General features: G+C 42.4%; 1 protein-coding gene across 6 annotated transcripts in view; it reads left to right on the top strand.

The window, feature by feature from the left end:
* LOC135905117 (protein FAM117B-like) overlaps positions 1–17,785 on the top strand; it is a 163,140-nt gene that overhangs the window by 131,296 nt on the left and 14,059 nt on the right. For all 6 annotated transcript variants that reach the window (XM_065436122.2, XM_065436148.2, XM_070531559.1 and 3 more), the window contains 2 exons: positions 11,558–11,718; positions 14,760–14,846. In XM_065436122.2, the coding sequence (XP_065292194.1) occupies positions 11,558–11,718; positions 14,760–14,846 (248 nt within the window). The remainder of the gene's footprint in view (positions 1–11,557; positions 11,719–14,759; positions 14,847–17,785) is intronic.

The raw sequence follows: 17,785 nt of genomic DNA, 5'->3' as shown, positions 1-17,785 counted from the left end.
GCGTGGCTCTCGATCGCATTTAATGTCGCAGTCTTCTGGAGGATTTGGCGTCGAGATATAAAGGGCACATATAGTGCTGCGTAAAATGTTAATTGGGTTGACCTCGGCGTTGTATTTTCTCCGGTACTTCGAGTTTGTTTACATATGGATGGGCTTCTTGGGATGCGCCAAAAGAATCGCCACGGCTCCTACACTCTTGACCAATATTGCACTCTTTGGGTCGTATCTTGCCCCACAACGGTAATCGTTATCTGTCTTGTCCGCATTTCCTTTCTCTAACGCTGCGAGTACTTAATTACAAGTCACGAACGGCATGCGCGTTATCCGCATGACAGTATTCTCGACAGGAAAATAGCGAGCGCCCCGAGTTTTCAAGAAAGGAAACGCAAGCAAAGCAGACGCCGATTTCGTTGTGGGACAAATATACACCCCAAAGAGTGCAGCAGCCGTTTTAAGAGTGTATACTAGGCAACCCCTCCAAATGCATTGTCGGATTAATCGTTTGAACTTACGGTAGCAAGTGGTACAGAGTTCGTCGCGTCACGCTAAGAAAAAAAAATAAAAATTTCTTCTGGACTTCCTTTGTTCACCGATTAGCCAATAAAATAATTATGCAGCCTTCATTATACCTGAAAACCTCAACATTAAGACATATACCCGAAACCAGTTGCTCTTTGATACAATATTTTGCACGTTTATACCGACGTGCCTAATATTCTTTTTCTTTCTTCGTATACGAATAAATACTGGAATTCGTCGCTTCCACTTGATCACGTTACTGATTATGTATTTCTTTTTATCTTCACGCGTGTTCCAGTGTCTTCGCCCTATTTGTATGCCTGGATCCATGGTTCGCCGTATATATTCAAGAATAACAAATCTGTGACCACACCCAGCTGCTCCCAGTCTCCGAGACGGCGCATGCAGGCGACTGTCCAGCGAGGGGCGCCCCTTTCAAAAAACTCCGCCGTCGCACGGGACGCGTGTGGCGCGGGCGAAGTGTCCCACGCCCTGTGCGCGCGCTAGGCGTGTACCTGGCGGTCTTCCAGGGCGCTCGCGGCTGTCTTTCAGTTCTTTCCTCGTGCGAACCGCGCCTGCAGGCGATTGGCTGGTCGTGATTACACGTCCCCGCGCCGCTGTGCAGTTCATTAGCATACCCCGACCTTGACACTGGCGTCGAGCCAGGATTGCGGGCCCGGTTTTGTTTGTGGACTCTCGCTTCGCTTGTATACGCGCGTGAATTGATATCACGCAGTAAGCGCCGCCCTTTATTTTGTTCCCTCGCGTTTACCTGCCAATGCACTCGGTTTTCGTTTTATTTGTTAAAATTTCCATCCTCTTATAATTTACTTCCGCTCCAGCAGGCTAAACGCGCAACGCCAAATCTTTAGTTAGCACGGTGTATGTTCTCAGCGCTGCTTTGGTACCGAAAAACACGAAGATGATTTTTCTTAGCTGTGAATATTTTTCGAAAGTCTATTACACTGTTCCAGGAACAGTCTGCTACGCATGTTGTTGACTGTAAAAATGGGGCAGGACCCTCGCCAAGTGGTTTCATCCGTTTGTCCTGTCTCGTCTTCTCACATTGAACATGAAAAAGGGTAATTGGTTGATTGGCATGCACTCAACACGTACATTGACCTGCCGCGGTGAAATGGTCCGGCTTGATTGTTCTTCCCCCGGATCCACATAGCAGCAACCGCCCGTACAAACAGCAGCGTGGAGTGGGTTTACCTATGTATGTACAGAATTGTCATTTCGGCTCGAAGTGAAAAAAGAAAGTGTCTTGCAAGCTTCGAATTCGACTGAAAAAACAGCGAAGTGTGCTGGTTTATCAGGATGCAGCTACAAGACGAACGCTGCAACACGACTAAATGAATCACTGTGTCATACCGAGGAAGTGCGCTTGTGTGTGTCAGTAACGGTTGGTAATATCAATAAAATGGCTCGCTCTCCACGAAGGTTCGGCAGGTGTACTAGTGAACATTTGTCACGCATTTGGGGATACATTAAGCCTTGGTTTTAGACCCTTCCCCCACCTGCCCCTCTAACTCCACATACACACACACACAAACAAAGAATTCCCAGCAGCAAACTTTCTGAACCACTACTGGAAACTTCGTTTTTGTCCGCCTCCATTGTCTGTGGTCTCCCTACTTTTCTGCCACCAAACCGACCAGCCTTCGAACCCCATATATATATATATTCTTTTTTCTTTCTTGCACTTCAAGAAACTTCGTGCGACCTCAATGAAATGAGCCCTGAAGTGATGGCAGCATCTAGTATATACAAGACCTCATAGTAGGAGACAGTTCAATTTCACAGCCTGAGTCCTCTTGGTGGTATAATCTTCCTTTGTGTAATTGTCGCATACTTGGGCACCACTAATACTGCCTTGCCTTTCCGGCGAAACTGCAGCCTCTCTCTCTCTCTCTCTCTCTTAGTGAGTCCGAGTATAAGCGCTGCTGCGCATGACTGCTGTTGATTCTGATTTCAAGTGCATCCGCCTTGCCTCATTTCAGTTACTGAGCGAATTATACATTGTTCCACAATTATCATGCACCAAGACTTAAAAAAAGAGCAGTTTTGTTACTCGAAAAAAACCTAGTGCATATTGTTTCCAGTACAGTGGACTAGCCGCGAGTAATTATTTCGTCATTGAGATTTAATTCAGTGATTGCAATTAATTATCTAAATCGAGAAGTACTATCCTAATTATCAAATTGTGGATGAGGCATTTGAAGGCACCACCAAGGGACATCTAACTGCGGTATTTTCAGCGACGCACTAATTGCATACTATATTTTTGTGCGACTGATAAATAAACCCCGCGAAATATGGAGAGTACCACGTGACTTAACATATCAAGTGATAAGGTCGAGGAAAGTCAAAAGAAACCTCAAACGATGTGGCTGACAAAGCTCTGGTAATGGCACTTTAGATGTGGAGGGGGGGAGGGGGCGGTCTTCAGCATCTTCCGAGAGCGGGGAGGGGGGATCAGCCCTCCCCCCACCTCTCGGAAAACCCGTGCCTTAGTTTCGTTTTCAAGAAGCTCTAGAAGCACTACCCTGCGACCTCTGGAGTTTCGACCCTACTGATGCTTAGCCAGTGGCAGTTTGTGCTCCATTCTTCGAGATATCATTCAAGAAGCGCTACTATGTGACCTCCGGCGATTTGACGCTACTGATGCCAAGCCAGCACGAGCTCCATTCGTCGGGATGGCCACATCGTGACTGTCTCTGTGGCCACTGACTTCATATATTGTTTTGCATGTGTTGCAGTGCTTTGTTGAACACTTAGCTTTTTTTATGCGTGGTTGGTAAGTCCTCTTTATCATTGCGCTGATAGTGAAAAGTAATTTGAGAGTGCGGCATACGTGTAGTTTCAGGATTATTAGAGACTCGTACAACATAGCAGACAAGAGCAAAATGTACAAACAGCACTTCAGAGACTACTGGCTAAAAGAGGGTAAGCAAGAAGTGGCTCAAGGCAATATTCGAGGACCCCTTCATGGCTTCTTGCAAATTTTGCTTATGTTCTGTCGAGGTGAAGAAAGCAAGCATCGATAAGCACACCACGTCTACAAAACACCTGACATGTGTGCCATGCAGAGGACTTCAGCAACCTGCTATAACTGATGTCACCCCACGTGTAACGCCAAGTCCTGTGAAGCAAGCAGAAGCTGCCCTTACTCTTTTTGTTGCCAAACGTTGCATGATGAACACCATCGACAAATTGGGAGAAACTTGCAAGCGGATAGCCAGATCAGGCTGTCCGTTTGAGAATGACAGCCAGGTCGCGTCTAAGATAAAAATTCACCGCACAAAGCATACTAATCTGATAAAGGACTTCCTTGGACCGCATTTTGTAAAAGCGTTGCAGGAAGACATTGCTGCACAAAAGTACAGCATTCTGATCGATGAGTCGACTGATATTAGTGTCGTCAAGGTCCTCGGTGTCATCATCAGGTATTTTTCCCAGTCACACGGTAAGGTCATTTCGACTTTCCTTACCCTGCAAGAGCTCGAACAGTGCAATGCTGAACACATCGCCTCAGTGCCAGGAGGATTGTGGTCTAAGTGTTTGAACCCCAAAACCTTGTTGGCATTGGAGTATAGTCAGTTACCTTGTTGCAAAACAGAATTTCTGGTGAGAGACATACTGGTGGTTTGCTCACCCCTCAACAAGGAAACTTGGAATTCCAAAGCTTATACTACAAAATGAATGGCAGAGACACTCCGCTTATTCTTCCGCTAGCCTGTGACACATGCTGGTTGTCAAAACACACGCCAGTAAATAGGACACTTGCCCAATGAACTGAACTGAAGGAAGTTATTGAAAAAGCACAGAGAGACGAAAATTGCTAGACGGCAATGATGCTTCATGAAGTACATAAACATATGCTATGTACTGTTGCTGGACTGGGTTTTAGCGGAAATTCAGCGTGTCAACAAATCCTATCAGGTGGCAAAACCAGACCCGATTAAATTGCTCGAAGATCTGATAATCCTTGTGAAGCCGATAGCCGCAACAGTATATTTGTCAACTTCCAGATGCAGTGTATTAACAGTTAATATCAACGAGCATCTCGACCCAAATCCTTACTTTGGTCACCGGTTTAAAACAGCACTTCGAGATGCATACTTGCCATGCGACGATGAAAAGGAGCTGCACCTTTGCTCTCGATGTTTCACTGTGGAACTCCTCAACGAGCTGCATAAGCGGCTTCCGGAAAACACTCAGTCCTTGCAAAAGACTCCTCTCCTCTCTTTAGAGCATGCACTGAAAGCAATACATTGAAACTGAAATTTATTCCACAACAAAAAAATGTTGCGAGGAGGACAGGTAAAAAGCTGCAAAAACAGCTTGAGGAGTCCTGACCCCCAGTATACAGAGCAACACAGTGAGCCAATTACGGAATTGCCGTCACAGTTTCTTTCCGTGGAAGCCGTGTCCTCTTGCGAAACGCAGTGGAGGAATCTACTGAACGTGGAGGAATCTACTGAATCTACGGAACGTTGTGCTCTCAATACAACTGATGGTTTCTGGGCAGAGGTCCGTTCCTATGGGGATGCGCAGCATGAAAACCCCTTTGCTGAGCTGGCCGTACTCACCGTGACAATGCTGTCATTGCCTTTCTCAAACACTGGAGTAGAAAGATGCCTTAGCAACATGAGCATTGTGAAGTGCAAATGTCGTAATAGCTTGGACATTGGCACACTAAATGTGCCACTAAGTGTGTGGGATGGGCTTTGGAGGCACAAAAAAAAAATGCCATGAATATAGCTTGCCAATTGACGTGGTAGCAAAAATCTGCACGATGGCATCATACTCAACTGTGGAGGATGATGCTTTGCAAACTGCAGATATTTATCCAAGAATTGTGTCTGCCGCTGGACTGATTGCCTTTATGTAATGCCATAGCATCCTGTATACTTGTACTGCCTGTGACGGTTTATAATAAGGAAATTCAAGGCCGAGCCCCTCCTATGTTTGTTTAAGATTATAATGGTGCATATTGTAAGTTTCCTGTATATTGTGCGGTGTATATTGTACTTGTCTGGTATAATTGTTTTGCTCTACACAAGTTTGCAAACAGATTTTGATCACTCAGCCTTGCCATATGTTATGGGTTACTGTTATGTAATATAGTGCCTTTTTGTTTGCCAATGTGGTTGACTGTATGCTTAGACGTTCGCTAAAATCTCTATTCATTATGTGTATCACATGTTATTCTAGATTGTTCCGTTTGTTGCAAATGTGCAATTTCGTTGAGATATGTTCAAACATCCAATGGCATGTTGTAGTTTATGTGCACTGAAAAGTTTTGCATTCCGTATGAACTGCACAGCCTTCGTCTACATCACAGTTTTGTTTGCTTGGTGCGGAAGATTGCACTCTCCTTTGTTTCTCTATTGTATTGTATTTTGCTTATCAACACGTGACGCAGTGAAATATGTATTTTTCATTTTTTTCTTCACCACGTCTGTTAGGTTTTGTTAAAATCAGTGGTCTTAACTATCGTACTATGGTGAACCTTGTTGCCAGGCGTTCATGTCTTTCACATGTCCGAATGTGTATAATGTCATCAAAAGTTTTTCATGAATAACATCAACGTCCCAAAAAGCTTTCAAGTGTTTTTATGATAACTTCGTATTCGTCAGCTTGAAGTTGACATTAGTTTAGCAGCGTCAACATCTTGGTTAAGGTGTCTTCTAGCAGTGTAATTTTTCTATGAATCAACCAGACCACTGGCCATCCTCCATGCCACTGCATGGTAATTAAATGTGGTTTGCAAACATGGCAGCAAAATACAATATAGACATTCTTGGCATAGGGGTACAGAATGGGTACTAAGAAATTCCATATTTTGTTAAAGAAGTCCTCAGTGTTGACGAAGGAATTTTTTTTTCTTTTAATTTTTTACAGTTGTACATTTTGCTAAGAATTTCAGTTTCGGTTTCATAGGCCTTTCAGTGCACCTATAAAGTATATGTAGTTAATTTTTTACATGTTTACGGAGCATTGACGCATTCTCAGCTTGTCTTATGCGAGTTTGCAAGCCTTGATGCTTTGTGAAAACTACGCTTGCCCTAAATTATTGGAATCAAAATGGGAGCTTATTTATTATTTGTCCATACATGTTCTGCATGGTTTCCTGCAAAAAAATGTGACTTAAGAGCTGTGTTTAATCTTCTACTCTAATACAGCTGCGTATAAATGCGTTATATAACCAGAATATGTTAAAAAATGGCTTAAAAAAAGAATTAGCTACTTTTAGCTCCTTGCTGGATTTTTTAGCTACTTCTAGCTACTTTGAAGTTGCCATCTAGCTGCTTTTGCTTGCTGACATTTAGCAACACTGAACCCGAGGCCTTCAAGGAGGCTAGATGAGCCTAAACCAACAGCTAGGTGGGTAGATATCTTCACATTCTAATAAAACATGTTCCATCATTTCCCTAGCTTCACCGCAGCAAGCACATGTGTCTTTTTTCTTGGTTTACCTCGTTTTATAGCTACGTGGTCTAAGTCATCCTGATCTCGCTTTGAAAAGTGAAAGAGCTTCCCTTTGAGTTATCAGAAATTGGTTCGTTCCTGATTTCTTTTTTACCTCTTAGGTAGTTACTCATAGCAGGTTTCTTTTTCATTACCGCCACCCAGGGGATTGCGTCAGGCTCTCTGACTTTGCGTTTGACATTCTTTGTTGCCATATTGTTTACCAAACTGTTCGCATATTTGCTGGTAAGCTTCCTAGTTTTTTTTCCTCCACTGTGAATCAATGTTTTTCCTGTACGAATACCTGAACACTCTCCCAGCCCGTTTACTTTCTTCCAGCTTCCTCAGTCTTTCTTTAGCACTATTTTTACTGTGAGCTTCCTTCACTTTAAAACTTGTCCAACCCGTATCACCCTGCATAGCTTCATTTGTAGTCATCTCATGAGCACCCAATGCGACTGCTGACCTTTGGTTGCCATCGAGTCCTGATTGTACCCCTGACTTCAAGCAAACAACCACATTTCTAAATAGAAGTCCTGGAACCAATATGTCTTTCCACATACCCCGGAGCACCTTGTACCTATTGTATTCCCGTAGCACTGTGTGTTTCATTATGACGGCATTTCTCTACCCATTTGCTGTTATTGTTTCTTTCCTGTGTCTCCATAGATCTGTTCCCTTAGGTTATCCATACTCCAACTAGAGTTACTGAACTAACTAGAGTCACTAACTAGAGTTGCTGTTACAGAACATGGCTCCCTCTTGGGGCCATGTACAGTTATCTCTAGCTCGGTGTGTTGTGACGTTCTCATTATCCATTCTATTTTTTTTACTGTTTGGATGTGTTTCAACAACAGCACACTATAACATACATGTATATGTATGGTATTCTGTGATCAGGTGTAGTAAATAATTCGCTTCTGAAACACGTTGGTCGTGCCACATGCATGAGCCCTATAGGCGTTGTGGCGCATTTTCATAATTTGCACATTATTCAGTGACATTTCGGCATGCTTTGGTGGGATCGCACGAATGTATTGCTGATCATGTGATTTTGTTTAATTTCACAGTGTCATTTTCCTTTGATGGCCACTCATTCTTTCTTTTTCTTTTTTTCATTTGTCTTTCTCCACGGTCTACAACAATGTCATCAAATTCAATTGTTTAAACTTTTCTTGAAAATGATTTACGTATGTCGGAACGTTATAAAGCATACTGCATCATTAAAGGGGCACTAAAGTGAAAAATGATTTCTTCTGCATCAGTAAATTACCATTCTACAACACCAAAAACACCACTCTTACAACGATAAGACGTTTGGTAAGCGAGAAAAAGTGCAAGAACAAAATACAGGTGGCGATGCTTACTTAAGTTCCCGCACCTGGGGGCTGTGATGTCTTGGATTTTGATGGCATCTTCTAGGGCCCACTAATTATATATAGCGGTACCGATTGACTACATTGTGTTCTAAAGGAACCAAATATTAAACATCGCAAGTTTCGAGAACCTTTATTCAGCCAACGCGGCCCAAATGCGAAAACATACTTTGGAATCCCTGACGTCACGCTGACGTACCGGCGCTGGGGTTTCGGCGAGAAATTCAAATACTAATACTTGGACCTTCATTTTCTCATCTGATAATCAAACTATTTTTTTGAAATGGCTGCCTGCAAGGTTCTCAAACAATGCTTCATTAGTCTAAACTGATTTATTGTTTCACTTTAGTGTCCCTTTAAGCTCGGGGATTTCAAAGACTTCTTTTGCTTGGTTCTATATATTTTGAAAAGATCACTTCAACTGTTTGTTTTGTCATCGCCTCCAGAGGACATGAAGGTTTTGCAAATTAACATATAAAGGTTTTTTTTCCTTTCTTTTTTTTTAGACTATAAAGGTTTTTCTTTATAAGAGCTACAGAGTATCGAACGTGATGTTTTTGCATGGGAATTATAAGGTGAGGCAGATATACTTTGCTGCTAATAACAGTCTGGGAAGACTAACTAAAATTCATTACTTAACTTCCATATTAGAACATTAAGGGGCAGTTTGGCATATTTAGAGGCACTTGCATTGTAATGAGCCCGCTCCCCTCCCCACACCTCCTGTTTTAGAATTTCCAAAATCATGCCTAATTCGAGATATTCATAATCGAATCTCAATGCTCAATCCAGGCAATATATTGAAGCCAAATGCAGTGAAACAGTCCTGCCAGCCCCACTATCATATCAGACAGAAACAGCCCGTGATGAAAAGCGCGGTGGAGTTTGAACCTGAACGTTTTGCCTGGCATGCATGTGCTGCGATGTGCTGTATCAGTAGTTGCCGTGACATATAACATCATTCAAACTTCATCATGCACTTCTTCACGGGCGTTGTAGCAGCCTTTGCCGCACTCCCGGCGCTCTTGGGTTATAATATTGCCTAGATTAAGCGTTGAAGTTCTATTTGAAGTATTCCGGGGTTTTACGGTGTCGAAACTGTGACGCGATTATGAGATGACGCATTTTTGTGTAATGTCTTCCCAAACTCCCATTATTAGTGCTAGCCAAGTATGCCAGTCTTGCCTTTCAACTCTGCAAAAATGACACATTTGATACGCTCAGAGCCATTTTATAAAAATATGTAGAGTACTAAAAGGCTGGAATTTGTAGGCATGCATCAACTTGCTATAAGATAGCATTTATGTGACCTAACGGAAGCAGCTTTTCACCATGCTAGTACCCAAACCCGAAACATAGTGGCCATGATGATATCAGTGCACCATATCAGCTCCCTATACATTGTGTTGCTTTTTGACAGCGACTGCTTTTCACTAAGTTGTCCCTGTTATCGAATTGCAACTTGGTGCAAAACGTGTCTGTTGTGTTCTGCTGTTACGTGCTTTGTTTATGCAACTTCTCTACGTGCTGGTACCCCAAGACAGCAGCCATGATGACGTCAATGAAAAATATGTTTTAAAAGCACTCGTACTTGCACTACAGACTTCCTTTTGTTTTTAGATGTGAAAACAACATATTCTCGGTTGCAGTATCTGTCGCTTATTGCCCGAGACATCATTCTGCTTGTCTGCGTTTGCTGTCATCAGGAGGCATAACAAATGTGATACTCTGACTTGAAGCCCACAAACGTGATTTAGGCTGCAGTTTGTTATAGGGTCAGTTAATGCAGCATTTCTTGGTTAGCTGTTATACCTTACTGCTCTCTTGAAGCAGCACGACTGGCAGCCTCACGGCTACATTTGCTGTTAGGATCGAGGGAGCTCTCGTGCACTGCTGTCTATATACATGAGAATGGAGAAATCATTTTTCTTGGCAACCGCTGCACCGAAATCAATAAGGGTTGTTGCATTTAAGACGAAAGGTTAAAATACTGTGATTGTTGGGAGCAAATGTTTTATTTAGGATGTCAGATTTTTAAATAAAGATTGTTGAGAATTGTGGAAAAGAGAAAAATGAAACTGTGAAGTTTGAAAAACGACGGATGAAAAACAATGTCACAATCCTCTAAACTGCACCTAACAATATATCTGAAATGGACAAAAAGGATGAAATATACACCGCTCTGAAATATGCCACTAATATATGTGAGTAAAACTTTTGTAAAACCCTTGTAAGCATTGCAACAAATTTACGCAAGCTGTAAATTTAGATAAAAAATTTGTCCACCTTGAATTATTTAACGAATGCAGTTTACAATGCTGCAATATCTATTCTTGGCACGGAGTCGCGGATTTGTAAACTTTGTGCTTCTGCGTTTTCGAAACATGCCAATTCTCAGTATTTGTAAAAAATTTACTATGTCCTAAATCAAAATTCTTCTTCCAACCGTCGCTCAAATTTAACTTTCTCTCTCAAATGCAACAATTAAATTTCATTCAATATGGTCCAAGGGTTGCCTTATAAACTAATTTCTGTGTTTTACATGTATTTGAACAGGGGCCATTGGACTTAGTTTTGGGCATGATAAAGCTTCCTCTTAAGTGCAAAAGCTGCCGTCGTATGTAAATTAAATGTGAATTAAGTAAGAACAGCTGGCACCACGCTTCTTCTACAAGTTCTTCAAGTGGGCTGCAGTGGTACCATTATTATCTCTCCTTATTAATTATTTCTGGTGCTATGTCATGTTCAGACAAGTTTGTACTGCCGAAAAGATCATGCACCATGACCTCAAAACAGAATGATAGCTTTGTAACTACAGTCAAACCTCGTTATAACGAAATGGGATACAGCGAAATAACAGTTATAACGAAGGAACTGAAACTCCCCTTTGAACTGCCCATAGAGATTCATATTGCAGTAGATAAAATAGTGGATATAACGAAGTTGTGGATATATGAAAATAATTCTGACTCCCCCATTCAACTTTGTTATTACAAGGTTTCACTATATATGCTCCTTACCGGTAATCGAGCGAAACAAAAAAAAAATTTAAGAAGGAGCAGTCATCGCAGTATGTACGTGTCATGCTTGTGCTGCTTGGCGAAGTGCATGATTGGGAATGATACAGATCTGCATTATGCGCCACACCAACGTACCTAATGATTACTGCATTTGTTTTTCGGCAGGTGTGTGCCTGTCCACTGCCGAGTGCAAAGCCAAGCCGCTGAGCCTGCTCGGAGGGCTCATGCGGCGCACAGCCTCTCTGGACGCCATCTACTTGTCAGCTCAGTGGCCGCGAGATCTGCACAGCTACTGCGGCCGCCCAATGGTTGACAGGTCCACACAGGCACGTCTTCCATTTTGCATTGTGTGTGTGTGTGGCGGGGGGGGGGGGGCTGTATTGCAGCAAATCTATATTTGTATGCACATTTGTACATGCAGTAATGAGTTTCACTCATTACTACAAGTAAACAAAGTGTGCACTTTTTGGCACTGGTTCGTAAAGCCTCTTGTCTGAAGCCTGTTGTGTGTTATGCATGTGCCTTGAAGATGTTTTATCGCACAGTTTTTCACTCGAAGCCTTCGATAGCTTTGAGTGAGTTGCAATAAATGTTGATTTTCCGCACCTAAGAGGAGCGTCCATTTAAGTTTTTTTCTGCTAGACATAGTGGCTCATCAAATTTTCATTTACGGAAATTTAGTGCACTGAAATGGGGTAAGTACAGCATTTAGTGATGAGTATACAAGCATGCATAATCGCATTTCATCATGCCGAATTAGCTAAAATAGTTGTCTTATACACCGGTGCGACTTATAAACAAATGTTTTCTTTGGCACTTCTGAAAAGTGCAGGCTGTAACTTATCCAAAAGTGCAACTTATAGTCCGGAAAGTACGGTATGTGAAGCTCCAGCCACAATACACAGCATTAAGCACATTGTGAAATGACAGTGTAAGTTTGCTTTCTCACATCAATACAGTACTACCACGTCCACCATGAGGAAATATCAAGGTCAAAACAATAACTTTTCCTTCGACATTGTGTGCTGCTTTCCAGTGTCATTAACCACGACATGCTGTGCCAACGAACCCTCGGGAAGGGAAGAAGAAAAAGCGTGTCCATAGGCTGTTGTGATACTCGTGGGTCCATATATGTGATCAATGGAAGAGCACGTGCTTTCACGTCAGAACATTTGCCTTGAGAGCAGAAGGAGGAGCAGAGAAATTTGGATGGTTTTTTACTGGTCAAATTATATAAAAGTGGTACGCCCTGTACTAAACTCGCAGCTGCTTCTTTGTGTGTTAGATAAAACGAGCCCGACTGACTTCACTGTATATGTTTTCAAAGGAGTGTATTGAGCAGCTCCTCTAAACACCTATAACCACTGACTTTGTGTGGCTGATGTTGCATCTATTTATTATGCAATTATTTTTATTACTATGCCTTAAGGCAGCCCACCTTGAATTAAACAAAAAAGGTTGTGCACAGAAGTTCTCCATGACCAAGTCAAGGACAAGCCACGTCATCATAGCACTGAATGCGCGCCTTTTCTTTTGTCGCCAAATCACTGAAGCAGACTAAAGCATAACAGCATTGGGCTCAGTGAACCAGTCATCAGGAGGTAGACCACCTTCGAATGTCGAGTGCCAATGCCTGCCCATCTGCTGGGGAATAGTTATTTATAAATCTGTTTGCTTTGAATGCGTACATGGGTCTAGAACTTGACAGATCCACAAGGGGCAAGTGCACCTGTTGTTATCTTGGAGGCAACCTTTCCTAGCCTCGCTGACTGGATTCGCAATTGTCCGTATAATCAGAAGTTTAGAAGACTGGGGCTCCACAACAATTATGAATTTCTGCCTGCTATCATCGCATGCTGGTTATATATGAATATGCCACTGTGTTCGTCGTGCAAATTGTTGCAGAGTGTAATTGAGGCTACAAGGCTAGATATTGAGAGAATTTAATTTTTTTTTCTTTTTTGAAATCTTGCAATCTTTTGATGCTAATAGTACATCTATGAGTAGCTTAGCAGCCAATACACATGCTGCAGATGGTTGGGCATGACTTTCTCTGAAGCTCTCTCATCCCAACCAGCTACCGCATGGAAGACCAGTCGCTAATCCGACAAAGCCTGGCCAACCTCTGTCACACTCATGTAAATGCCATGTACGTAGCGGCAGTAAGCTTTATCTTATTGGTCCTCAGCCAAAAACATTCCTTTAAGCAGTTGGCCGTGTTCACTGTCTTGAGTTAAAAATTTTACATCTAAGCAGATTACTGAGTATTTTGACAGTTTTAAAAATGGAGTTAATTGGAAATTAAAATTACCGTTTCACTGATATGAAATATGCATTCTATGAAGCAGTGACTACTTCATCGCCTTTTCACAAATACTAGTTTAATGGAGCACATAGTATTCAACCTCGTTCAGTGATTACAAAATGCCATGTGAATTATTTGTCTGCACTGAGGACATTTCTTTCTGGAAGCAAATTTTGCTGCTAGTCTACTAGTTTTGCACATACAGAAATTTAATGCAAATATTGCACAGCTTTTTTGAAAAGTATGATGGGGAGGACATACATATAACGTAGTGATGAGTGCATCTTGTGGGTACCAAACATGGTTTTATTATTCATGCCATTGTCTCTGTTCTATCCTTCATTGCTTTCTCATCCTCATGGTTTCATTATGCTAATGCCTTGTAGTCCTCTCCCCTCGTATCATTGCATGGGAACATTCTTTAAAGCTGTGTGCTTCAACCCTTCCTTGAACTTATCAACTTTCTTCTATTCCCCCATTGTAGTTGCATGCAAACTACTGAATATACAAACTTCTTATTGTACCTGTGGTTCTTTGCAGTACAAAGGAATAGGCAGCTTTAGAAATAGCGTACCAAATTGACTTTGTATCTAAACTTCTAAACTAAATCTAACCTTCATTGTAGATCCTTTGCATTCTTTTGTACTGCCTTTCATTATTTTGTAAGCCCAGCAGTTTGCAGCCCCTAGCTTTTGGTGCTCAATATATAAAACACCCTAATAACTATTGCATGCTAATGGCAGTTTGCAGATTTCCTAGCAGCTACCACTGGCTGCATAAATACTTCGTTTAGCGCAGTACAATGGACACAAGAAAGACGACAGGAAAGGCGCCTTGTCCTGTCGCCTTTCTTGTGTCTGTTGTATTGCGCTAAACGAAGTATTTATGGATCCGCACCAACTAGCCCACCAACCCATTGTACCACTGGCTGCTCTAATTTACGGTCCTATTCAGTGGTAACAGGACCACACTTTTATGAGCTCTGCAGCTAGTCAGGCTTACTCTCATGAATATGAACATAGACTCAACACAAGTGTCTAAGTATTGCTTTTCAACTTGCAGACTCCTGATGACTGGAAAGAATTGGAGAGGATAAAATTTGTTCAGAAAAAAGCTGCTTTGCCACAGGGTGACTCTCTAGAAATGAAGGTGAGCACTTTTGTTATGGTCATAGCCAATGTCACACTTCTTGATCATGAGAACAAAACGACAAATCTCACTTTAGAGCAGTCATAGCTGTCTTCGTGAATTTGCAAAAGAAAGCTGGCATCTAGCTAGGCTTGAACTTACTCAGTTGTAGGCTTCTCATTCTGAATAAATAGTAGCTGCCGGTCACAAATTTGCATGGTTGTGCCACCATACACATGTCATTGTGCTCAAGTAAATTTTTTTCTGTAACTAGGCACCAGTAATTAAACAATACAGTAATTGGAATTACATGTCGTGTGTCTTTTTCCTCGCAAATATGCAGATGGAAGCTTTATTATGAGAATTGTCTGACTTACTTTCGCTACAGTGTTATGATTGTAATTCTACAGAATGATCTAATCGCCACATGACAGTTTCATTTGATGTCAGGCATATATGAGCCCAACAACAAGCACACTTTTGCTCTCCTGTGTTATTGCGCCTGCTTATTGTAATACAAGATGTTCATCAATGTTGCACAAACTTTCTTGTCCAATTTTTGCGTTTTTCGTGAATCGGTCCGTGAAGCACATTGAATTGAATGTCTCTCGCTTGCCATTTTAAAACCTTGCCTTCAGGACTTTCCGCCATTCCTTTCTTCAAAGAGGTCCTGTCTAGAAGCATGTTAGAAGCACTCGGTACTTACCCTGGTGCTTGCTGTGCCTAGTGTTTGAGCAGATTTTGGATCCCTGTGTTGTGGTGGGGGTGTTTTTCTTTCCTTTCTTTTGCAATGTGGCAAGTGTACACTGGTGGCCACAGCAGTTCCATTCACTGTCAGCACTTGCATCACTGTCACTACAGAGTTTCATGCATCCTGGTGCTGGGTTTTAACCTCTCTAGTTGCAGTTGTGATCTTAATGTCATGTCTGAGTGGCAACTACAGTGCTATTATTAGTGAGCATGAAGCTGCTGGAACTTTTATTCTGCTCCCCTCAATGTTTTGACCTGCAACATTTCACCGGAATCATATCCACCTGGTACGTGCTCACAATATAGGTGCTCACAATATGGTAGGTGCTCACAGCTTAGTGAAGAAATGCATGTCCCACTCTTCGAGCTTCGCCTAATGCATCCAGCCAAGCTGCTACCTCCTTGGGAGTGGCAGCTGGTACAATGTGATATATCTTTCCTACAAGTTACAAAGGAAGCCCCAGATATCGAAATCCGAATGCATTTCCTGGAACTCCAGTACAAGTACTCCTGCACGGAGTCTACACAGACGCATCGAAGTTGCACGACGGGGTGTCTTACGCAGCCATCGGTCCATCCTTCTCGGAATCCGATGTACTGCATCCGAGAACTAGTATCTTTACGGGTGAGGCCTATGCACTGTTGTCACCCGCCGTGGTTGCTCAGTGGCTATGGTGTTAGGCTGCTGAGCACGAGGTCGCGGGATCGAATCCTGGCCACGGCGGCCGCATTTCGATGGGGGCGAAATGCAAAAACACCCGTGTACTTAGATTTAGGTGCACATTAAAGAACCCCAGGTGGTCAAAATTTCCGGAGTCCCCCACTACGGCGTGCCTCATAATCAGAAAGTGGTTTTCGCACGTAAAACCCCATATATTATTATTATGCACTGTTGTCGGCTGTAAAGTATATAAAGAAATCAAAACTCCAGAAATCAGTTATATATACGGACTCCCTAAGTGCTGTGAAGGCCTTAATGTCATTCTCGAAGCACAAAGTCCAGTAATCAATGAACTATATTCCGTCCTATCTAAAGCGTATGTGTGTAACCAGCATGTCGTCATATGCTGAGTGCCGGGTCATGGGGGCATGGAAGGCAATGTTCTGGCAGACCAGATAGCCACATCAATTGCGTCGTATTCTGTTAATCCTACCGCTGCAGTCCCTATCACAGATCTGAGGCCCTTCTTACGCAGAAAACTGCGAAACCACTGGCAACGCTCGTGGGACATGGAAACAAATAATAAAGTGCACGTAATAAAGCCACAATTAGGGCTCTGGCCTTCTGCAACAAAATCACGCCAAACAGATGTCCTATTCTGTCGTCTAAGAATAGGTCACACATTTGGCACCCACAATTTTTACTCACTGGAAATGAGCCCCCCCCAACCTGTGGGATATGCGGAGAGAGGCTGACCGTCTTCCATGTCCTCCTGGAGTGTTGGAAAGCCGAATCTGACAGAAAGAAACATTTTCCATTAGCATACCGGCAGCACATTCCCCTTCATCCTGTAATGTTACTTGGCCCAGAACCGCTCTTTGACACTAAGGCAGTCCTGGACTTCCTGAAAGATGTTGTGTTACATGTAATTAGCCCCATACGTTCGTAGCGTCTCCTCTCTCCAGAGGATGCCGCTGTGATAGCTAATTCATATAGCACATGCCTCTCGGCCTTTGCGTTTCAAGAGCTCTGGCGAGGCAGTAGTGTTCTTAGACAATTTTAGCATATAGCATATTTTATATAATGCATCATTCTTTCTTAATGCATATTAGTGATCATAGTACACGTCATTAATCATTGCCATAATTTTATTACGTGTAATTTTTTATGCAATTTACACAAACTCTTTTAGGCCCCTTTACAGCCACGTCACATTAAATTCGCAGAGCCCATCAGACCACAACATATTCATTACCACTAGCATGGCGCTCTTTGGCCATACCTGGCCCTCGCGCCATTAAACCTCAAACATCATCATCATCATCATCATCATCATCATCACAATATTGCAGTTGTCACTGAAAATGTCAGACCTGCTCGATGTCATATACAATTGAACCTCAGTTTAACGAACATGGATATAACGAATCATTGTAGACAATTAAGGGAATGTAAAATGTTTCTCACCAACACCCATGCGTAAGGAATCATTTTTTATCAAATATTGAGTATAATGAAGGTATTTTCATGTCACATGCAACTTATTTAT

Source organism: Dermacentor albipictus, chromosome 1 (genome assembly GCF_038994185.2).
Source record: "Dermacentor albipictus isolate Rhodes 1998 colony chromosome 1, USDA_Dalb.pri_finalv2, whole genome shotgun sequence".
Taxonomy (NCBI): domain Eukaryota; kingdom Metazoa; phylum Arthropoda; class Arachnida; order Ixodida; family Ixodidae; genus Dermacentor; species Dermacentor albipictus.
The sequence above is the reverse complement of the archived record's forward strand: the minus strand, read 5'-3'. Positions and strand labels throughout refer to the sequence as shown.